Genomic DNA, 24,536 nt, shown 5'->3' with positions numbered 1-24,536 from the left:
CATTATCCAAAAGATATTGTGTACTCCTTATTTTTCCCACAGGGTTTTTGAGGAGATCAAATATTGGATGACAACTTGCAGATGATCAAATGTATTTGGGTTGATCAAGGGGGAGTGTTACAAAAGGTTTCACATGTGATCAATCCCAACTGGTGGCAGTTATTGCCTAAGGGTCGCACCCCTTGGAGACCCTGTGTACTACACTATATATACATCTATCTCTGCAATAAAGAATCAACCCCTGTCATTTGTCTCTGTCCTCTCCATTTTGCCACTGAGCACTGCAATAGAGCGTAACACCAACCAGCTGGTACCTGACGTGGAACGGCCGTTTGCATCGATGCACGCCCGGACTCTGTCTCTGCTGCTCACAAGCAAAGGGCAGAGGTAAGCAGAAACACGAAAAACTCGCTTGAACCTTGTCGACAAACAACAAAGAAGACCTGGAATGCAGTGGCAATTGGGCCTTGCAATGCTCATCTAACCTGGAAAGGCCGGTCGAGTAGACCAGTAAACCTGGAAAGGCCCAGTTCACCTCAGCCCGCTAAAACATATGGGCCACTTTTCTTTGCCTCCTGTCATGTCAAGTGCTGTACCACCGTGGCCGTTTCCCTGTTATACAGACAAAGCCAGTTTCACCTGCAAACCAAACCAGTACAGTTTTTATTTATGTTTTCTTAAGACGAACTAAACGGTTCTTGAGAATGCGAGTGATGGCAAATAAATAATACGTATATATGCGTACTTGTCTCCTTTTTTTTTTATTGGCATTGCTTCTGGCCTCTACTCTCTTTTGGTAAAAAAAATGTCATATTCTCGTGCCTGAATTACTTTGATTGCAAATCTGAACACCTTTTTTTTTCAGCAGACACGAGTTTTCATGGCATCCTTGAGTTTCAACACGACAAAAACAAACCTGCAACATGCATGGCGCGTACCTTAATTATTCTGAAATCATGGGGCGTGCACAAGCAGCTAGCATGATGGGGAAGGGAGAAAAGAAACGATGAGCCTGCGATTTTCAAATTAATTCCACTCATCAAATTCTTTGCCTACAGAAAAACCTACCTCTTTGATTATATATATCACGAACGACATGCCTAAAATGCAAGAGAGACAGAGAGAGAGAGGATCAAAATTCCCAGAGAAGACCCAAAAGAACCATGCTGACACAAAAGCGCAACCCTGCGTCATCACTCCATGTGTCATCGATAACGACTCTCGGGGCCAAATGGCAATTGCTTGCTTATTCTGGGCATAATACTTGAAAATCAAGCAAATTCTTTGACTTATGTTCCCTGAAAGTAGACCTCAAAAAAATGATTATAGGCAGGACAGGAGATGATATTTTTGAGACCTAAGAGCATCTCTAACAATATCTCAAACTAGTGCCTTAAATTTAAATATAGGGCTCTACGCAGAAAAAATAGTCCAACAGTGCTCATTTTATAAAATTTAGAGACAAAAAATTATAGGACACCCTCTCAAGTGTCTCATTTATAAAATTTGGTGAAAAAATTATAGGACACCATCTCAAGTGTCTCAAATATACTACACCACAGTGTGTTGCCCTATAATATAGATTTGAGGCTTTACTATTGGAGCAGAGTATTTTATTAGTGCCCTAAATCTTATAAACTATAACTGTTTTTACATTATAGACCATTTTTATAGGTTACGTTGTTGGAGATGCTCTAAGGCGCACTCAAACACACATTTTTATTACTTAATAATTAATATACACACATTTTTTCAGTAGATTAACACGGCTTTAAAATATATTAAATTATTCATACAATATCTTAAAAGTTTTATCTCACATTTCTTGATGCAAAGTCATCAATGATAGTGTTGATATTGACCTCAGCCAACAATTGCTTTTCAACACATAAGGTTGTCAAATCGTTCAAATGTTCTTGAGACATTGTAGATCTTAAATATTTCTTCAATAATTTTAATTTAAAAAAATCAGCTAATGCCATGCCATAGGCGGGTAGGCTTGACAAATAATATCCCATAAGCAATAGTTATATTAGAATAAAAATATACCTTTTTGATATACTAAAAAATCTGTATAGAAGACATTGACATTTCTCGCAAACTTAACTTCAGTTATTTTTATCTTTTTAGATTTTTAGTGGACCAAAACTAAAAATCTCTACTACTTATTAAGGCTGTAAGGGTAGCCTGCCTCTGACATGTTCTGCCTTCCAGCGATCTGGACCGTCCGATACGCCATAGAGTCCCTCTGTCGTCCGATGTGCGCGCTCTCTTCTCCGACGCACACTTGCTCGCGCGATCCTGTTTTGCCTCCCCTATTCGGATCCAAAACCCTAAGCGGCGGCGGCGCGGCGCTCGCAACCTGGATCCCCGCTCCCCCTGTCAAGCAGTTGTTCCTCCACTATGCTTACCCATCCCACGCCGCGTCGGCCTCCTTGTCCGCCCTCCCGTTGCCCCGGGGACCAATGGCCGTCGCTTTCCAGGGGCCTCGACGTGCCCAACCTGAAGAAGCGATGTGGGAGGTTCATCTCCACCACGCCCTGCCCCAGGCGCTTCGACCTCCGCCTTCACATCCATCGCGAGCACAAGGCGGGCAAGACGGAGTCGTCGTCGCCGTAGGCCCACGTCGTCGATCTCACCGCACACAACCGCCTCTGTGACGCCTGCGACTGGTCCCAAGCCGACCTGGACCAGTGGCCCGCCATCGTTCGTCGCAATTTGCCTTTGCCGCGGCGAGACCTGTTCGTGCTTTGCTCCTCCTCACCCTCTCCTCCGCGCGAGCGTCACACAGCAACCGCTCCCTCTCCAGCAACGCCCTTGCCCTTCCCCGGTCCTCGCACTTTGGATCTCCTCGCCTCACACGCTACACCTTCTCTCGCACGCAGCCGCCGCACCGTCGACCCCAACCATTGCCGCATGGAGGTCCGCCTTGGGCCTCCACGATGCTCCATACACGCAGTGGAGGGGCGCCAACTTCCTTGCCACGGGGGAGCACAACGGACACAGTGGAGGGCGCCCAGTCTGCGTGCCAACTTCCTTGCCACGTAGTGGAGACTGGAGGCCCCTGCGTCGTCGCCTACACCCCTGTGCCTGCACACCCGTCAACGCATCAAGTGGAACCGCACCAGCACCAGCGAGTGCCCCCTACTCGTGCTCTCAGTAAGTCAGTAGTCAGATCCCTTAATTCGGTCACTTTGCTTCAACACTTCAATTCATGTACATACATGTTAGCATTTGATGGATCGATTCAACACTTGAAATCCTGGTTGAGATGGCTTGTTGTTGGTTGCTACATTATGGTTGGATCAGGGGAAGACTCCTGACTGTCGTTCTCATATTGCAGCGAAATATGGGGCACTTTCAATTCTGAGATTTTATAGTACTCATTTAGTGTAGTGGTTATGCTGGTAGGTAGTGTAAGACCATGCCCTGAGCCATCATCCTGCGTGTGCTCTTGATCTAAATTTTGCACTGATTGGTTGATGAGCTTTATCTTATCCATAGACGCTGATGCACTGTCTACAATTTGGATGCCATTTGAGGCTACTGAGGCTATGCATGTCCTATCTCTGGTGCCGGTATTTTTTCTATTAGTAAACCAGAGCTTTATTTTCAAAGAGAAAACCAATTTCAACAAAATATAATGCACCACTGCTTGTGCTGCTAAAATTTGTTTCTGAGAACTACATGATAGTGCATACTTGCAGTTTAATTTGTTTCTGGGTATTAATTATCTCTGTCGGAGATTGAGCTGGCAAGCACTTTTGTACACTTTCTGACATTTTATTCTGCACTGCTGTGCACATTCTATTGGCTTTATGTTTTTATTACTTGACAAAGCAATTGTATGGTATCACCAGTAGTATCTAACATGCGTACACATCTATTGGGCTCAAGTTGAATTTGTAGCTTCACCAAACAAACCATACGCTATATGTCCCTTAGAAAAACTATGCTACCATGGATGTTAGTTTTAGCTACCTTCCTGCCAATGCTTAGAGTTATTTACAATATACCCTAGGGCAATCAGGCTAAAATGTCAACTTCTAACCTTTCCATCATGTTATTTATTTGTATTTACATGCTTACATATGCATCAACCAAAACCACATGTTATGGTGAAGGACAAGATATCCATTTATTTCTTGCAGTGAATGATAGAGAACTTTACCCTCTTTACTTCATAGTTTCTTATCTCTGCTCTTTTCATGCCTTGATGGTTTTATTTCCCTTCTCACTTATTGTTTTTACTAGGAACTATCAGATGTAATTATTTGGGGATACTTCTGGGTTTTGCTTGTTCTTTTTCTTGCAGTCCTCTTGTCTATGTCTGGATTACAAGTTCAAGCTACTTGTCTATAACTAATCACATGACACTTTCCCATTTTTAGGCAGTGAGGCAATGTTTGCTAACCTTGGTCACTTTACAAGTACATCTGTCTGTGCCTAGGTTTGTGTCTTCTTCTTTATCTGGTTCTTGCTTTATTTGTTGATTATTTTGGCTCTGCTACAAATCCCTACTCGAGCCACAGTAGTGTTTGTCGTGTGTGCGCGTGCGCAACATGACACTGTTTAAGTTGTCGATCTCACGGATAAAGCTGCTACGGAATCGGTGGGAGCTGCAGCTGCGCCATCCTCGTGGTCGGCCAGGAGCCCCCACCGTACGGATCAAGGTACACTCGTCGTGAAGGGATATGCTTAGATCAGAGTAGGGGTGGGTGAGGGTGAGGACTGTCCATTTATCACCTTCAATTTCTTTTATATTTTCTTTGGATTTTGACACTCTCCTTTCTTTTGCTTGCTTTTCTCGTCGGATCTGACTTGAGGATGTGGTGACAAAAAATACCTACCTATTTTAGATCCCTGACAAGAGAAACCAATGAATACTTCTGAGCCTTTCTAAGATTTTTCTTTTTTGTTTGGTTTAGGTTCTCTATGCTTAAAAAAAGAAAAGGAAGGTAGGATTTTAGCCATGCTCTTATAGAGTGACTGGTGCTCAAATCTAGAAATTGATATCACCTTAGGTTTCGGTTTTGAGTGCTCACTTCTCTGAATCTGTAGTATGGCAGTTTGATTAAAGTCTTAGTATAAAATGTCTTCCAAATTTCACGCACTGAATAAAACAGCATCGGGAGGGCCATTTCTTGAATTTTTTGTCTGCACTTTATTTAGGTGAACCAAAATTTTCTCCCAGGTCTTTGAACTGAAATACAGTAGTACTTTAGAACCGCAACACTACAACAAAGTTGCCACTGCATGTAAATTAGACAAACAGAGTGTGCACACAACCACTGAAAGACACATTTATAACCAAAATTCATAAGTTGGCACCGGGGACCCTAGGTCGCCGTCGAAGGCAGCGAGCCCCCACGACCCGCACATGAACTTCAACCCTCGCACTACTTCGTCAAGGAGGTGGTCAAAGGCATCAACGAGAGCGACCTCCAAGGCTCCACTAGACGTGGATCAAAGTCTTCGCCACGCACAACGCCCACGAGCGCATCACCAAGCTCGAGAACATGTGCTGGCGGATCTGGCACCTCACTCACAAGAAGCAGGTCAGGATTTCGCACGTCTCTTTCGTGGTTATGATCTCTCGCTGCTTGTTCTATTTTGTTAATAATCTTGCTCGCCTCTCGATTCATGTTTTGTATCAGTTTGATCTCTATTTTAATTTGATCTCTGTTTTAGTTTGATCTTTGTTTAGTTTGATTTTTAAGTGTTCTCTGTTTACTGAATGGAGATGCATGATTAATGAAGCGCACACTGCACAACGAGTACAATCTATACTACACCATAAGGAACTATCGAGGGCGTCAATCTCCATCCGGGTACATCTCTACAACTTCACAATCATCAATTTGGTACTGCTATTTTTTTGTTATGGTGTTAGGGTTTCATCATTGACAGTTTGTGTAATGCTTTATCAGTGTACACTAAATCTGCTACTATTTCGAGAATAATTGTAAAAGTTGAAGCAAGTTCTATGTTCCTTCCTATTTGACTAAAACCCTAACACCCTTGGCCTTTTTATCAGTGCCTTTAGAACCTTCCAGTGGTATTTGTTTGAGGGGATTTCTGCTTGTTTATTCAATAAATGGTTTAGGGTCTCATACATTATAAAACCCTTTATATGGTGAAATGTGATTTCCTGTTTCGTGAAACGAGCAGTGCATTTTTGTAGTAAGCGAATACATAATGTAGTTCTGCTCATGGGAGATGACCAAGTAGACATCGCTGCATTGGCAACCTGCAGGCTGTAGATGAAATGCCATGGCAGTAGCCCATTGATGGACTGACTGTGAACAATAATCCAAAGTTCGCACAGCATCCGTTCTCTCCCCTTACTGCTGTGCGAAACTGACCACCGAACCCTAAGTTTGTCTATTTGTATTCGGATCTGATCTAATTAGAAATTTATATGTATACCTAATAAATTCGAATTTTCCTTTTCTTTTTGCAAAAAGTTATTGGGTGTACATGTGTACACCCATGTCCTACACTGGGTCCGCCCCCGAGCCTTCTGATCTTAACAGGAAACCTGGTTCGTTTTTGCAAACTATTTTTTGTATTTTTTCCAGACTCCCTGTTTATGACAGTTCTGGGTTTTGCCTGATAGCATTTGCTCTGTATCTGATTTCATAGCAAAAAATCAGACTCGACAATGGGCTGCGTGGACACACCAAGAGGAGGAGATTTTTTTCAATGCGCTGCGGCAAGTAGGAAAAGTAAGAGGCAGTAAATTATGGATGCAATGCTCTTCTTCTATTTGTAATCTAATTAGCAAATAATAATCGATTGATGGATAATCCCATATTGTTTTCCCAGAACTTTGACAAGATTACACACCGTGTTCAGAGTAAAAACAAGGATCAGGTATTTATTTCTCAACCAAGATGTTTGGATGAAACAAATACACATTAGGCTGTGAGCCTGTGAATTTTAGTTGTGTATGAGTTATCCAAAGGAGTTCATGTTTCTATTGTGATTAGAGTTTATATTTTATATTACTATTAAGATGTTTAATTTTTTCTTGCAACGTTAGCCTACCTTATTAAAGTTTAATTCTATTGTATATCAATCTAATATAAAAAGATTTAATGCTTTATGTGCCATACAGGTCAGCCATTACTATTATCGTCTTGTTCGGCGCATGAAGAAGCTACTGGGTCCTAGGTTCTCACTTGATGCAAAAAACTCCAAGGACACCATTGCTGCTATGCTTCGCTGGTAATTGAATATATTTTATCATCTGTAAATTGCCTGAGAAAATATAGTTCATTGTTGATTTTATTCATAAACCATAGGACCAGTAAGACATTCTATGTAGAAATCAATCTGCTAGCTCTTTTTAGGATCATTAGTTTTATCTTTCATAGAGTGCCGCTTGCTGCTACTTATTACCATGAAGAAGTTCCCTTAGTTTTTTAACTGTCAGGAATTCTAAAATCTTACAGGAAGTTCACAGCCATTAAAAGCCCGGAAACACAAATGCACACCCTTGCCAAAAACATCATCGGGACTTCTTTGGTCTACACCTTACTGCTGTGCGAAATTGACCACCGAACCCTAAGTTTGTCTATTTGTATTCGGATCTGATCTAATTAGAAATTTATATGTATACCTAATAAATTCGAATTTTCCTTTTCTTTTTGCAAAAAGTTATTGGGTGTACATGTGTACACCCATGTCCTACATTGGGTCCGCCCCCGAGCCTTCTGATCTTAACAGGAAACCTGGTTCGTTTTTGCAAACTATTTTTTGTATTTTTTCCAGACTCCCTGTTTATGACAGTTCTGGGTTTTGCCTGATAGCATTTGCTCTGTATCTGATTTCATAGCAAAAAATCAGACTCGACAATGGGCTGCGTGGACACACCAAGAGGAGGAGATTTTTTTCAATGCGCTGCGGCAAGTAGGAAAAGTAAGAGGCAGTAAATTATGGATGCAATGCTCTTCTTCTATTTGTAATCTAATTAGCAAATAATAATCGATTGATGGATAATCCCATATTGTTTTTTCCAGAACTTTGACAAGATTACACACCGTGTTCAGAGTAAAAACAAGGATCAGGTATTTATTTCTCAACCAAGATGTTTGGATGAAACAAATACACATTAGGCTGTGAGCCTGTGAATTTTAGTTGTGTATGAGTTATCCAAAGGAGTTCATGTTTCTATTGTGATTAGAGTTTATATTTTATATTACTATTAAGATGTTTAATTTTTTCTTGCAACGTTAGCCTACCTTATTAAAGTTTAATTCTGTTGTATATCAATCTAATATAAAAAGATTTAATGCTTTATGTGCCATACAGGTCAGCCATTACTATTATCGTCTTGTTCGACGCATGAAGAAGCTACTGGGTCCTAGGTTCTCACTTGATGCAAAAAACTCCAAGGACACCATTGCTGCTATGCTTCGCTGGTAATTGAATATATTTTATCATCTGTAAATTGCCTGAGAAAATATAGTTCATTGTTGATTTTATTCATAAACCATAGGACCAGTAAGACATTCTATGTAGAAATCAATCTGCTAGCTCTTTTTAGGATCATTAGTTTTATCTTTCATAGAGTGCCGCTTGCTGCTACTTATTACCATGAAGAAGTTCCCTTAGGTTTTTAGCTGTCAGGAATTCTAAAATCTTACAGGAAGTTCACAGCCATTAAAAGCCCGAAAACACAAATGCACACCCTTGCCAAAAACATCATCGGGACTTCTTTGTCTACACAAAATATTTTATTATGTCCAAATTCAACAGTTGTGATATGCAAGTCCTGATCCCATGCAAAATGTTTGCAGGATAAACGATGCCCCCGCCACCTAAGGATTTGGAGATTGCTATAGTGCAAGTAGAGTGTAGTGATCAATGGGTCCTGATAATGTTCAAAGGCTACAAGCATTAGCCGGGACATAGTCCAAGCCTGATACAGGAAAAGTGTCACGTGTCACTTAACGTTATGCCCAACTTTGTTTTGTTTGTGCTATGAGTTGTATAACTATTTAAGCCCATCTTCAGTTTTTCCCAACTTCAGTTTCACTAGCATTGTCTAGAACACGGTGTTCGATATACATGTTTTATACTAAATTTTAACTTCAGTGGCAACGCACGGGCACATACCTATCAATTGATAACACATATGGATGTCAATTATACTTAAGCAAACAAAAGGTATGCATCCCCATAAAATACATTTACTAAAAATTTGTAATTTACAATTAATATTTACTCTTATATTCTTTGTTGCGACAGCAGCGAGCATACATTGAACTAAATTGATACTTGCTTCTCTCTTGTATTCATGTGATTTAAGTTTAATAGTTATACATTTGCGAGAGATCTACATGCCATGTGTTGTTTATATCATGACAGTAAAATAATATTTTGTAAATGAAAATAATTCAAGCCTTCATTTCTGGGTGGCCATGTACACCTTGTTTATGGTGGGAGAATGTCTTTGTTTTACATAAATGATGGGTGCTGGTGGGGATGCCTATCTTATTGTTGCGGGTCGGTGGCGTGAAGCCATGCTTGCGAACAGCTTGAAGGACCAGTGGAAAAGATCATTTTTATTATCTTAATGAAACTGTTTTGCGTGCACGAAAACAGTACCATGTATTTGGAAAAAAACCTCCCTATTTTAGCCATTTCATCCTCCTCTTTTAGACTGAAAAATTCTAGGATTATTATTGTCTGCCATCTTGATGTTTTATGTGATCTTTAGGAAAAATAGTGACTAATGGGACTAGAATGTGCTGGTTCAAAGTTTTGGCCTTGGTATCTTACTGGTTCAATGTGGCACTGCTAGCTATGTATGTGAAAGTCTTTAAAGATGGAAGAAGAAGTTGGCATGGATGGTTAGGGGAGACACTAAAGTTAAATGGTGCTAAAGTTTATCTAAAGCTAGCAATATCATCTACAGTTATGACCTGGTAAGCTTGATGTGGGGCACCATGTGAAAAACATGTATTTCAATAAGTCTTGAATTCGAACTTTATGGTTTGGCAAAGTAGTAATGTCTACCTTTTCCTACTTTCTGCATGGAACTGGTAATTTGATTTTCAAGATAACTCAGCTTGGAGTATTGGGCATTTGAGATGGTGGTTCCTAGCGGGATTTCTTTCAGATCCAATACTAGAAAATTCAGTTTTGTCAGTCAGGTAAGTAAGTGAAATTTGAATTGCCTTCTCCCTTTCAGTAATGCGAAATTCTATTAAACTCATCGATCTTTTAGATCTGATGTTGTTCTGTAACATGACTGATCACTGTGTGGTTGCATTAGTTTTCTTTCTCATGTCTTGAGATAGTTGTGTCTTGTGCTTCAATCATGCATCTCTACTACCTATTAAGAGGCAAGAGAGGGCGTCCACAAGCGACACCATACAATAATCAATCATATTAGCAGACATGATTAATTATATTAAACTTCAATTCTTGTCTCATTGGTGCTCTCGTTTAAGTGTAGTAGTCCTTGTTAAATATATTGCCATATTAGTAGACATGACTGCATCCTAATCTTCTTTAGCAAATTCATTCGCAGTAAGCTTGTCGTCTTATGCATGTTTATATTTGAGCAAATCATAATTTACTTGGAGCAACATATTTACCAGGACTTAAGAAGTGAGCACTACGACTTTGCAAAAGTGGTGATAATGATATATCGTAGATTGTCAGTGATGCAATGAGGTTGTTCCTCGAAGATGCTAATTCCCCTCAAGCATCACATGAAAATGAAATATTTGCTAAATATGTTGAGGATTCAGTTCGCAAAGCTTTCTTGCACGGTAACCTTGCTCTTGCTGATGTTTCAGTCATCAACCATTCTTCTAGTACAACAATACTGTCATTCTTCTGGTACCACAACACTGATAGTATTGATCTATGGGAGGTAAGGTGATAATTTTAATGATTGTTTTAGTGTTGTGATTTAAACCATTCTGATATTTCGTTCATATGTTGTAGGCAATTGTTAGTAGCAAATGCTGAGGATTATCGTACAGTCTTGTGTAGGAAAGGAATAGCAGTGGATATGTCAAAGGATCATAGGCCGACATATGATGCAGAGCATCAAAGGGTCATTGAGTGTGGTGGATACATCGAAGATGGCTACCTCAATGGCGTACTGTCTATGACCCGGGCTTTAGGGGACTAGGACAAGAAACTACCACAAGGCTCGCCATCACCTCTATCACTGAACCAAAGATCCGCTGACCACCCTGATGGAAGATGACGAGTTCCTCATCATTGTCTACGATGGGATATGGGACGTGATGACCAAAAACATGTTGTGAGCACAGTCCGCAAGGGCTCCGGAGGCATGATAATTTATGTTCCGTCGCAACGCATAACAATGCATAGGCACTCTACTATTATATATAAAGTTTGTATGGTACTGATGGTTCAATATAATGGTGAAATAGCTAGATTAAAATAACAAAAATTACGTATGGCTAGAATTATAAATAGATTATGAAATCTTTTCTTAAAACAATATAGCACGTATTTGTATATAACTTATCGTGGTATTATATGTTCCCGTTGCAACGCACGGGCACTCACCTAGTACATATATAAGGAAAACTTGGAAAGGGGCTCATCGAATTTGGGGTCTAGGGCGGCCGCTCTAGTGGCCCTCTACCTAAATCTGGCCTTGATTACAGGATCAGTCAGCATCCATGGAAATATTATTAGTCTGTCTCCATCAGACTATACATATGGTCATACAAAACATAAATATCATTTATATAGTAGAGTTTAAAATAGGAGATGAGATAAGAAAGCTGCTAGAGACAACCTTAAATACTAAACACCTCCAATCCAATAAACATAGTTCATCGGTTTTAGAGGGAGCATGCCTGTTCCAACGTTTATGAGTTCATAAGATGCAACCTGCAACCTGATGGTCATATCATCAAACAAATATTGACTATTTCCAAATTATAAACCATTTTAGCTTTTCCAGATATATACTCCTTCTTCAAATTCCAATATGCACTATTATTTTAATGTATTATTTTGACTATATATCTTGATATCTCTAGAAAATCTAAAATAACTTACAATTTAGAGTGTAAAGATAGCTTTTAATATGTATCTAAATATAATTTATATCTAGACGTGTAAAAAAAGTTTTGTACTCCCTCCATATTGGAATAGAAGTCATTTAGGACATGATTGTGCATACCAAGGAGTGGTTAATTAGGGTGTCACCTGTCATGTTTGCCCATATTAAATAGCTCTGTTACTGTATTATGAAGATAAAAACCATGCATCCTAATTGGTTGTCATATATAGGTGGTTCAATGCACTTATTAGGATATTAGGACAAGAGGTCCCAGGATTGACTCCCTCTCTTCTCAACATTTGTTTTTTTGTGGCGTGCTGCACAGAGAACAAAGAGTTGGAGGGGGCAAAGCCGTCCAAACAAAGTACTAGCATCCAAAATGACTTGCTTTGTACAAGACTTTGTTCATGAGTGTGTCACATGCCAGCGCTACAAGTCGGAGCACCTGCATCCTGCCGGCCTACTCCTCCCTCTACCAGTGTCGTAGGGCGTGTGGTCGAACATCGCCATCGACTTCATCGAGGCGATCCCTCGCGTGCGGGGCAAGTCGGTCATCCTCACCGTGGTTGACCGGTTCAGCAAATATTCCCACTTCATCCCGCTTGCTCACTCGTACTCCGCCGAGTCCGTCGCTCAAGCTTTCTTCGCCGACATTGTCCGCCTTCATGGAGTGCCGTAATCCATTGTGTCAGACCGTGACCCGATCTTCACGTCGACATTCTGGCGCGGGCTCATGCGCTTGGTTGGAACCAAGTTACACATGGCGATTGCCTTCCACCCGTAGTCGGATGGGCAGTCCGAGGCGGCTAACAGAGTCATCATCATGTACCTTCGCTGTGTCACAGGTGATCGACCACGTCACTGGCTGCAGTGGCTCCCATGGGTGGAGTTCATCTTCAATACGACAAACCAAAGCTCGCTTCGGGACACCCCGTTCTAGGTCGTCTATAGGCACGACCCACCGACCATCTAGTCCTATGAGTCGGGAGACACACGGGTGGCGGTCGTTGCCAAGAACATGGAAGAACGCCAGGAATTTCTCGCCAACATCCGCGCTCGTCTCGAGCAAGCTCAGGCGTTTCAGAAGCTTCACTTTGACAAGACCCATCATGCTATTGCGTACAAGGTCAATGATTGGGTGCTGCTACGACTTTGTCAATGCCTGATTGCGTCACTGCCCCAGGCCACCTCCGGTAAGCTCAAGCCACGCTACTTCGGGCCCTACCGCATCACCGAGATGATCAACGAGGTGGTCGTCCGCCTCGCTATCATACCTTAGGCTCGCCTACACGACGTGTTCCATGTGGGCCTCCTGAAAAAGTTCCATGGTGCTCCGCCAGAGGCTCCCCCGCCACTTACACCGGTCCACAATGGCGCCATTACTCCATAGCTGGAATGCATTGTTTGTCGACGCGTCGCTCGTGGCATCGAGCAGATCCTAGTCCACTGGAAGGGCCACTCCGCTGCATCGGCCACTTGGGAAGATGTTGAGTCGTTCCACGCCATGTATCCAACAATTCAGCTCGGGGACAAGCTGCCTCTCGAGGAGGGGAGAGATGTCATGTCCAGACGTTACGGCCAGATGTACACGAGGCGTCGGGCACGGGATGTGCGACACACAACGGAGCGCGCACAACAGGCGCGCGTGAACATGAAGGCAGGGAAAGTTGCTAACTAGGAAATAGAGATAGCTTCCTATTATTAGCTCCTAAATTAGTGGGTTGATTACTTCCTATTATTAGCTCCTAGATGGGGGCTTATTCCTTCTTTATTAGCTCCTAAATTAGTGGGCTGATTCCTTCCTATTATTAGCTCCTAAATTGAGGAGTTGTCCCTTCCTTTTTATTAGTTACCAAAGTAGTGGGTATTTCCTATTATCAGCTCCTAAATTAGGCTTTGTTTGGATACTCTAGTATTGACCTCAATCCACATGTGTTAATTTACACCTCAATCCACCTCAATACATGTGGATTGAGGTCAATACTAGAATATCCAAACTAGACCTTAGTGGGTTGAGGGCTATATATATCCTTGTAAACCACATGGAGGAGGCAAACAGTAAACTATCTCCTACACTCTTTCTATTCTCTAAAGCCTGCGGTTGAGGTGCTTATCCTCACTGGAGAAGGCGGATGGCGACTATGAGCTACGTAGCCGTGGTCCGGCCGATCAGAGGTTTGACGCCTTTGACACTCCAGAACGACTTCTATTTCAATAAGAACGACTTCTATTTCAATACGAAGGGAGTATTTAAAAAAGAAAGACTCATAATCTAGAATAGAGAAATTATTTTCGATGACTACTAGCGCACGAGAACTTGCACCACAAGAAATAGATCTAGTTGTCTATCACATGCATCTAATAGTGCGGTCGAACCAACTAGACATCAAAGTAATATATATATATATCCCTACTACTCTATAAGCACGGTGTGTAGGCGTCCACACCGTGCACCGTTCTGCCTCTCGCCCTCGACCACCTCCGTAATCATCCCCGCTCCCGCGCCGAGATCTCGCACCCGTAGACACCGCCCCGACACCCCCGCCTCACCGCGCCCCGGCCAGCCGCGTGATCTCCAGCCCCCGCCAAGCCTTGATATCGAGCAGATCCGCCATTCCGCGCCCTCGCCCCGACACACGCTCACCCTAGCCCCGTAGCCCCACACCGCCATACCCTCGACCTCGCCCCATCCTCCCCTGCCCCCGCATCGCATCCAACGCACAGATCCAGCATCGTCGCCGCAATGCCTTCCCATGCCACCACGCGCGCGGCCCCCACCCTGCCCCCATCCTCCTCGCATCCTCGGCGCCCCCGTCATCCACATCCTTGTGGCCGTCTTCGACGGCAAGAGGATGACGTCGTCCAGGGTGGTGGTCGCGCGGAGGCGCGTGAGCCCAACAAGGACCTTGTTGGAGAGGGGGAGAACACTGTGGTCGCCGCCTTCTTCGCCCCTGTCTCCACTCTTCAAACCCCCACCACAACACCCGTGGGCAGGCGAGCTGCGCCGCGATGGCGCCGATGCCGTCCTCTGACAGGACGTTGTCACCTAGGGTGAGGTGCTTGAACACAAGCTCGAAGAGGCGGGACGACTTGTCGAGCGCTGGGTCGAAGAATATCCCGGTGAGGAATGGTCGCAGAAGGAATTGCTCCACGATGGAGGACGAGAAGCCGAGCTGCACCCGGTGCTCCCCCGTGGTCGTCTCTGGCGTTGAGAGGATGACGTCTTCCAGGGTGGCGGCTGCGCGGAGGCGCGTGAGCTCAAGGCATGAGGCAGGAGGCAGAATAGGTCAGAGAGCAGGTAGAACGACTCCACAGTGCTGGCGAAGACGAGCGCGTCGGGGGTAGAACGGCCGGAACCTGAGCGTGGGGAAGTCAAGGAGGTGCCAGCACTCCGGGTACACGGTGAGAAAGAAACTATCAAGGTACTGAATGATGTCTTGGTACAGATATCATTGATCTTATGTGATGCTTTAGTGAATGACACATATTGAATCAAAGCGATGACTGTTAGCAGCCAGAGAAGTTGGGAGATTGTAGAGCCAAGGTTACTTGGAATCGGAGAGGACGAAGATGCACTGCAGCATTTTGATTCCCTTCGCCATTCGACGAGGTGGCCGGCGGACTGGGGGAGACAACGACGACGGGCAGATGAGGCAAGGTAGAAGTGAATGAAGGGAGAAGGCCATTGTTTAGATCAAATAAGATGATGCCGGCCAAAATGTAGCGAAGAGAGAAAATTGAAGCCTCCGTATTTTTTTGTTTGTATCCTAGGATGCAAGTAGAAACAAAAAATAGGTGATGGCGTGTGGCCCAATCCTATTTCTGCTCTTGGATCCCAACTGTGAACAATATCCAGTCAACACAATGTTCATCGTTGTTTTTGTTTGAAGTTCCACATTTATAGTGCATTGGTCTTGTATTAGTTTCGTACAACTTAAATCTGGAGGAGAACAAAAACTTTTAAAATTTAGATCCCAGTTCATCAGTTACTCCATTTGTCCCAAATTATAATTCGTTATAGGAATTTAAGGGGTTCTGCTTCTGTACAGCGTGGCAGCCCCCCGTGACCGGAGGCCTCCGGCACGGCGTCCCTGGCCTTACGCGCCAGCCCAGCCTTGTGCGCATATCAATGTTTGTTCCTTTACCTTGAATAGCCGAGTTAACCTCTTTTCTTTGGGCATTGTATTGATAGCTGGGGAAGGCCCGGGCTATTGAGGCGCCATTTGTTTTCGGGACTGAATGCTTGGAATTGCATATACGTATTTGGTGCTGGAAACCGCCCTGTTGGACCAATGTTCTTATTTCACACAGTCTCCCTACACAAGATTACTGGTACTGGACTAGAGTTTGTGCTTTATTGGCTTATGCTATCTTTTTCAATGCTTTGTTTACTCTTGCTTTGGAATTCCTTAACCGTAAGCATGGAAATGCAATTATAATTCTAAATCCTTCTTTAGTAAGGTGCCTTTTGACTTCTCAAAATTAAATTGTAACTAATTTTGAAGCACTACAGAAAGCCTAAGCAAATGTTCCATCAAATTCTGAAGAAACAAATGATGCATTGACTGACAGTATATTAGATGGACATGCAATTGCAGGTGATTTTCATTTTCCTAACAACCATGATTATACTATAAGATTTTTTCTATAATGCGTTCAAAAAAGATATGATTGTTTTGCTCTGTGTATGTTCTAACATCTTTCATGGTACATATTGGAACTTGCTTATTCTTGCTAAACATTATATGCATATGAAGTTCAATATTACTACCTCCATTAAAAATATAAGGTCCGTTTTAATTTATTCAAGTCCAACATTATGTGTATGTCTATATATATTAGTAGCATATGAATAAAATACAAAACAATCAGCACATTAAAACTATATAACCGGTTGATATTTAAAAGCTCTCATACACAATATGGACTATATAAATTCATACACAATATGAGAAAATAAGGGCCAAATATTAACTTTGATAGTCTAGGCAAAATAAAATATAACTTATACTTTGAGTGGTAGAAAGTAATTATTTAAGAGTAAATAAATTCTAATAATTATGTTTATATCATCTATTGTCTATCTTCATTAATTACAATGTGTATTTTTTTTGCTAAGCTAAACTTTTCTTGTCAACATGAAGATAAAATAGTTTACTTGATTGAAGAGTTAAATTATTTTTGAATTGCAGAAAATAATAGCAAAAATTATGAAGTCAAAGGGCAGACTAAAGCTGAAATCAACAAGGGAATGATATTACCATTTCAACCACTAACAATGATGTTTCACAAAATTAACTTGTACTAACTCTTTTTAATCTAGGGGCAAGTGGTTATTTTAGATAATGCACACTTTGAGCTATTTTGCAGGAATTTATCGAGGAGGTTATGGCTCTGGTAGAGCTTGATCAGCTGAGATATGCATTAGTAGGGAAGCAGGGTTCTACTGGGTTATCAACAAAGCAAATGAAGGGCCTTACTATTTTTTCAAATTCTATTGCTTATTGTAGCAGATTGCTAGAGTTACCTTACTTTTTTCTTGTAAAAGAACTATTTTGTTTGTTACTGAATCTCAATTTAGGGGGGAATACTTCCGCAACTATCTACCCATGATATCATTAAATGTTTTTCTAAGATACTTGTTCTCCACACAAGGCCCTTTTTATCTGATACTAATATTGTATCATCCAATGCAGGTAATTTCAATCTTTTGGAGGATCGTGCTTTTCTTTTGGATTTTGTCTTCAACTATCCTTGTAAGGGTTGTGTTCAGGTTGAGCTGTCCTGAATTATTTGGAGCTCATGGCTCTCTTTTTCTCTTCTTTTTCAGCATTAACCTTTAGATTTGTGTAATGGATTTCTGCAACATCAAGATTGATACCGGCAACTCCATTGATAAGATTGCATGCTCAAATAAAGCTTGGACCATGAAGTGAGATCAAGCTCATGGACAAGTAGCGATCATCTTTTATCCAATCTTAGTGTATTCCCAATAGAGCACACGTGAAGAAAATATTTTGTTTGACTACTGTAAATGTTTAAGGCAATGGAAATTTACAAATCTGAAATAGTTGTGGTATATGCATGTTATTCAAAGGAGACTTCGTCTGCAGTTTACTATTTCCTTCGGTTGCACACATGCGAGATTACAAGTGCCATACTTATGGTTCTGAATTCTGATCACATGAGGTGCAATGCAAAAATTTAATATTGCATCTATGGTCTGAAATGTTACCTTTTCTTTGCCCCTATTTACTTAGTTATGTTCCGTGTTCAGTTAGTGATGGCATAATCTGACTTTCCTACAATGTAGGACTAAGGTTATGATAATTTGATGACTTTGAGAATCAATAGATTTTATTTTAAATTTGGTCCATGAGTGGTTTTAATGCCTTCTTAAGTGGTTTTCATTAATAGGCGGTTGGATATGCAAGTTCTGTGATGATAGTCCTTTAGATTTACAAGTTTGTTTACTTCTCATGCTCTATGGATTTGCAGCATATGTGTGCTCTATGAGTTCGTTTCATCAAGCTCGATGCTTGCTCCCTCCCATCCAACCACACCATTACTTGTGCTGTCGGGCATATTTTATTGATATTAATGACATGCTTGGGGTTTCTGTCAACAAGCAAGTTGTAAAGAAGAAAAGAACACATCAGGTGTATCCGTTTGAATTATAAGACCTTGTGGTAGTTTTTGAAGGTCTGTATAAGTTTGTAATTATTGTGATAGTCTTAGCATTTAAATGATGCAACTGACATGACATTTTTAAAATCATGTATAGAAGTCTGCACGGTACTGTTGGTTGCAATGTAGTGATGAAATAGTTAGATTAAAATAACAAAATTTATGTATGGCTAGGATCACAAATTAATTACGAAACATTTTCACATAACAATATAACACACATTTGTTCATAAGTTATCATGATATTAAATGTTTCCGTTGCAACGCACGGGCACTCACCTAGTATATATATATATATATATATATATATATATATATATATATATATATATACTAATTATGTAGCTAATGTAGGCGTGCACACCCCCATTGTTCTGCCGCTGCCGCGGCCGCACCCCGCCCCGCACCCCGCCCGCAATCAGCGCCTCCTCCGCCGCAGCCCTTCCAGAAATCTCCATCCGAAACCTCCTCGCCTCCGCCCGACCCCGCGCATCCCGCAGCCCCCGCCCCCTGTGTCGCCCTCAGCTCCCCGAAAACCTACCGACTTGGGTCCAAGCGGGAGGGATGACGGCGGAGGAGCTCCTTTCTCGACGTCGAAGCGTGGCCCATGGCGTCCCCGACCTGCGCCTCTGTGGCCTCTCCCCCGTCCGGTGGCTGCGATGATGACCTTCGCCACGTCATCACGCCCCTGCACAACCCCGCTCCATGACCCCGCGATGGGATCACCCATTCCCCCCTTCCGGGCGCGATGGGATCTAGGAGCGGCAAGAGGTCCTCCTCCATCTTCGGCAACGAGCTCCTGTAGGTCCTGCCTGGACGAACCACCCTCGGCCACGGCACCGCGGACGGCCTCACCGAGCGTGGTGACCCTCCGCCGGATCTCGGTCCCTTCTTCCGATGCCATGAACCTATCTACCGCGGGGGTCACGTCGTGGCGCCGCTCCCACGAGCGCACCAGGACGCCGGCTTGGAGGTACTTTGCACACAAGGGTCGAGCTCGGACGTCGTAGCGGTGCGGAGGGCCTCGGCCGTAGCATGCCCCGCCCCGCCGCGCATGCCTGCGCGGTCGGTGTCCCGCAGCACCCACACCGAGTGGCCTGTCTTCAAAGTCGTCCTCATCCTCTCCTCCTGGCTCAACGAGACCATCAACGTCTGGATGTTCATGTACGGATCCACTGTCGGCTCGCCTCTGCTCATCTCCTGAGCTGACATTTCTTTGTTCATGTGGTTTCCTGCGTATCGCTACCGAAGCCTAAAACAGATGCTCTTGTGGGTGCAGAGACCTGCTCGGGTTCATGATGTTCTTCGACCTCACCCTGGTGCACCTCGGCCAGTACTTCACCAAGGTGTCTGGTATGATTGGGCACCTCTCCTGGTGAGCCACTACTACTCTTCAGATTTTGCTATTTAATCATCTTATACCAGTGCAAATTAGTCGACATCGTTTGAGGCTTCTAGCCATTGCTCCCTTCGTCCCCAGCTCCGGCGACCGAGCTCCAACCAGGGACGTCTAGCGCTAGCGCCCAGGACGCACGGCCCCCTGCTCCTCTATCCTCAGCACCGAGCCCCTCCGTCCTGTTTCTGGCAGCGAAAGCCCAGCCCCTGCGGCAAGCTACCTACTCGATGGAATGCCCAGCCGCTTGTCGGGTCTGCGCAGCCCCTGCGCGACGTCACAAACTCCGGTGAAACCTCGCTGCCCTTGCTGCTCTCGAGCCCCTTATGTTTGATAAAATGTTAAAACTACTGAATGATTGTTCTACTGCATGATCCCTAGAACGGTTATACGCGCCTCACACAAGCATGCGCTGAATTTCTCGCTTTCCCAACCCTATCGTTTTTTTGGGTGTGTATGGTTTTCCCAGGTGAGGTCCAGATCCAAATCCAATGTTCGTTGTTTGCATGAGTAAGGCATATAGGGGCACTGAATTGAAGTGTCAAGATGCAATCTCGCCTTTTGGAATATCAATGTGCTGTTGATTTCTTTGGATTATGAAATTTGCAGTGAATTGTGAGCAGTATTCAGTTTGATGAGAGAACTTGTGACATTTTGGCTGGCGTGCAGGCAGTCAGGCGGGATAACAAGCAGAGGTTTAGTCTGTTGGAGGAAGATGGCGAGCTGTTGATCCGGGCGAACCAGGGACACACAGTAATAGTATGTTCTCTGCCCGAGATTTTTTGCACTCATAGTGAAGTTGTTTACACAAAGCATTGTGTATTTACCATGATCGTTCACTTTCCCTTTAATATTTTTGTGAGATGGAAATGTTTTTTTGCAATAACATCTACTGGTACAATGGTTAGTGGTCCTCTGTCCTTCTATTGCTTACTGCTAATGCTTAGGAACTGAGAATGTGATAATTGGAATGCTTGCAAGATTACATTCATGGAATGGTAAAGCGAAGGTTCCATTCACAATTTGTTTTTATGCATAATACTTATATTCTGATAGTTTCCCTTCTTTGTATATGCCATAGTCATAACTCATAATTTACCATAACACCTCGATTCTTATGCTTGCAGACTTTTATATCTCATCAGTGCTATCTTTCTAATTCTGGCCGATTGCTGCACTCCAAAATTTGTTTAATATATTAAAGATTATGCTCTCAAATAATTTGAACTGTTTGCTATTTTTGCAGCTAAAAAAATAGTCTGGAGGTGACCTCAATCTTATTGGACAGAATAATGACTGCAATTGTACAGGTTATTGTGAACAAACAACTACTTGTTTTCCTACACTTATTTTTTGTTGATTTCTTAATGCCTCTTTTTTATCCATTTCTATCCTTACCGGATATGAAATCCCTATCTCCATAGCCCCCTTACTTAGTTATTGTCTTGTGGTTGTAATGCCAACCTTAATAAGGCTCTTATGTAGAGATGTTGAATGTGTCTGCACTCTGTTAATGACTGGTTTCCAAAATAAGTTTTGGTGTGAGTATACTTGCTGACCGTCTTTTCGTTCACCTGTACTGTACGACTACAATTGATCAATACCACATGTGGGTGCCGGCGTGAGTGGGCTGGCGGCAGCGCACGAACTGGCGAGGAGCGGCTCCGCGAGGGTGACCATATACGAGAAGGAGAACTGCCTCGGCGGGCACGCAAGGACCATGGCCGTCAAGGACGCCGACGCTGCCGTCACCGTGCAGCTCGACCTTGGCTTCATGGTCTTCAACCGGGTACGTACACATACATGTAGTAATGATACTATAATATAGAAGCGTGTCGCGATGGTCTCTTCTTGTGCACGTCTGTGGCCTATCCACAAGCATTTTGTGCCATTCGGTATGAAGTATGAACAACTGTTTGAACCATTTCAGAGAACCTACCGACTATGAGATTGTGAACCTACCGACTATGAGATTGTGATTGCAACACAAATAAACATTGCTACATACTGTTTATTTGTACAAATCTGGTTGCAATCTTGGGACACATGCAAAAATATAGCAGTGTTTATTTGTGTTGCAATCACAATCTCATAGTTACCACCAGTTAGCAAATTACTGCTATTTTGTTCACTTGGTACTGCTGTTTTGGTACTGCGATGAAGCCAATGTTTAATTGTTTTGTATGTATACCTTCGGTTTGGGATTTATAGAAGTATTATTTAGAAAATGATTGCAGTGTTACAGTAATGGTTACATAATCTGGTTTACCTGACCCTGGCTGATCATTACTGTTTTGTTATCTTTTACAGTTGAACAATTATGGCTCAGCCAAAGAAGAGGGCTATTGTGGAGAGTGGAGATGGAGGTCTTGGTTTGGGAATTGCTACATTCATTGCGAACGGTGAGGATTTGGGTCCCATCATTCGTCATTCGTTTGAGTCTGGGAAACCTGAAGCGCTGATGCAGAACCTTAGAAGCATTGTGAAGAAGAAGGAAGTTGAGATCGAAGAGCTATGCAGGCTTCACTACGAGGATTTCATCTTTGCTGTTGATGAACTATGTGGTGTGTTAGTCGACGCGCGATGAGTTGAAGGGCATGCTATATGGCGAGAATTCACACCTGCAGGAGGCTTCTGCTGACCAACTCCTGAAGCTCGACGAACTTCTTGAGCTATATTCTGTGAAGAAAAACGTCGGGGAGGCCATAACAACGCTGAAGATATGTGTGGAGGTGTTCAGCTTGTGCATGACATGCAACAATTTCATTGCCGAAGCTAAGTTCCATCCTGCACTTAAGACACTGGACCTGATCCAGAAAGGCTACCTGTGATACATTCCTTTGAAGCTTGTTAAGAAGGTGGTGCCGAGGCAGATCCCACTGATAAAGCTGCACATAGAGAAGAAAGTCTGTAGCGAGTTCAACGATTGGCTCGTCCATATTAGAAGAATGGCCAAGCAGATTGGGCAGGCCTCCATAAGCCAGGCGTCGTTGGCTTACCAAAAGGGCGAGGAGATGTGTGCACGGCAGAGGGAAGCCGAAGCGCATAGCCATGCTGGACCAGATGAGCATCTGTATGCCTTGGACCTGGAGAACACGGAAGAGGAATCGACGCTTTATTTTGATCTCACACCGGTTTATCGGGCGCACCACATGCACACATGTCTTGGGATGGAGGACAAGTTTAGAGACTATTACTACAAGAACAGGCTGATGCAACTCAACTTGGACATGCAGATCTCCACTTCGCAGCCCTTCTTGGAGTCCCATCAACCCTTCCTTGCCCAGGTAGTTGGGTTCTTTATAGTCGAAGAACGTGTTCTTTGAACCGCAGATGGATTGCTGTTGGAGAGTCAGGTGGAAACAACATGGGAGACATCTATTGGCAAGATAACGTCTATACTGGAGGAACAGTTCTCTCGCATGCGTACAGCCAACCACTTCCTTCTCATAAAAGACTATGTCACTCTTCTAGGCGCAGCTGTGAACAAGTACGGCTATCGAATCACACAGCTGATTGAAGTTCTGGAGAAGAGTAGGGACAAATACCACCAGCTGCTGCTTCTGGAAGAGGTGAACTGGATAGCGGAGGAAGCCCCCGACAACGTGAACGACTACATGAACGAGGTCCTGATCTACCTTGAAACGTTGGTGTCGACGGCGCAGGAGATCCTGCCTCTGGAAGCTCTGTACAAGGTGGTTTCTGGTGCCATGAGCCACATCTCGGACTCCATAATGACCACGCTCCTGAACGACGGCGTGAAGAGGTTCACCGTCAACGCGGTGTTAGGGATCGATATTGACCTGAAGACGCTGGAAGCGTTTGCGGACGACAAGTTCGATAGCACGGGCTGTCAGATCTGGGGAAGGAAACGACTTTCAGGGACTGTTTGGTTGAGATCAGGCAGCTCACGAATCTCCTGCTCAGCAGCCAGCCTGAGAACTTCATGAACCCGGTGATCAGGCAGAGAAACTACGGGTCTCTGGACTACAAGAAGCTGGCCATCATTTGTGAAAAGTACAAGGACTCTGCAGACAGTCTGTTCGGAAGCCTTTCGAACCGGAACACCCCCCAGCAGAGCGCCCGTAAGAAATCTATGGACGTCTTGAAGAGAAGGCTTAAGGATTTTAGCTAAGGTCAAATCGGTTGCATTTTATATATAACAAAGGAATAAATTGCTGGCACTAGCGTATAGTATCTATCTTTTAGATTTCAACTTCCTCGACTACTTTTCTAGGTAGGTCCATTTGTCTTTGTAGGTGAAGTGTCGATTTGTCTGTGAGAGTGAGACCATAATCACGTGAAGCTAGAGAGAGAGAGAGGCAAAGGGATTAAGATTTATGTGTGGTGCTTACTGTATTTGTTTTTATTATTTTATTGTGCTTTGTA

General features: G+C 43.2%; 1 protein-coding gene, 2 long non-coding RNA genes, 1 other non-coding gene and 2 pseudogenes across 4 annotated transcripts; all 6 read left to right on the top strand.

The window, feature by feature from the left end:
• The first annotated feature begins 4,821 nt into the window (after nt 1-4,821).
• Nucleotides 4,822-4,901, top strand: LOC111590707 (small nucleolar RNA R41). The gene has a single exon (XR_004855747.1). It is a non-coding gene; the product is annotated as a small nucleolar RNA R41 (small nucleolar RNA).
• A 1,565-nt stretch (nt 4,902-6,466) lies between these two features.
• LOC103644079 (uncharacterized) lies at nt 6,467-6,899 on the top strand. The gene is made up of 3 exons (XR_561461.3): nt 6,467-6,544; nt 6,646-6,728; nt 6,829-6,899. It is a non-coding gene; the product is annotated as an uncharacterized lncRNA (long non-coding RNA).
• Nucleotides 6,900-7,661: 762 nt separating this feature from the next.
• Nucleotides 7,662-8,095, top strand: LOC109943806 (uncharacterized). The gene is made up of 3 exons (XR_002266887.2): nt 7,662-7,739; nt 7,841-7,923; nt 8,025-8,095. It is a non-coding gene; the product is annotated as an uncharacterized lncRNA (long non-coding RNA).
• On the top strand, nt 10,658-11,293 carry LOC103645640 (protein phosphatase 2C pseudogene; annotated as a pseudogene).
• LOC103644078 (uncharacterized) lies at nt 19,648-20,900 on the top strand. Its single transcript, XM_008667271.2, has 4 exons — nt 19,648-19,918; nt 20,034-20,129; nt 20,213-20,436; nt 20,817-20,900. The coding sequence occupies exons 1-4, from the start codon at nt 19,809-19,811 to the stop codon at nt 20,831-20,833; spliced, it is 447 nt and encodes a 148-aa protein (XP_008665493.1). The 5' UTR covers nt 19,648-19,808; the 3' UTR covers nt 20,834-20,900.
• A 1,567-nt stretch (nt 20,901-22,467) lies between these two features.
• LOC103645639 (exocyst complex component SEC15A-like) lies at nt 22,468-24,536 on the top strand (annotated as a pseudogene).

The sequence above is a fragment of the Zea mays genome, chromosome 1 (assembly GCF_902167145.1).
Source record: "Zea mays cultivar B73 chromosome 1, Zm-B73-REFERENCE-NAM-5.0, whole genome shotgun sequence".
Taxonomy (NCBI): Eukaryota; Viridiplantae; Streptophyta; class Magnoliopsida; order Poales; family Poaceae; genus Zea; species Zea mays.
The sequence above is the reverse complement of the archived record's forward strand: the minus strand, read 5'-3'. Positions and strand labels throughout refer to the sequence as shown.

Bases quoted from the DNA above. Each gene is read 5' to 3' on its own strand.
- LOC103644078 (XM_008667271.2), top strand. From the start codon at position 19,809: ATGCCTGCGCGGTCGGTGTCCCGCAGCACCCACACCGAGTGGCCTGTC. The intron at 19,919-20,033 runs GTACGGATCCAC...TTGTGGGTGCAG, and splicing joins ATCAACGTCTGGATGTTCAT to AGACCTGCTCGGGTTCATGA. The intron at 20,130-20,212 runs GTGAGCCACTAC...TGAGGCTTCTAG, and splicing joins ATGATTGGGCACCTCTCCTG to CCATTGCTCCCTTCGTCCCC.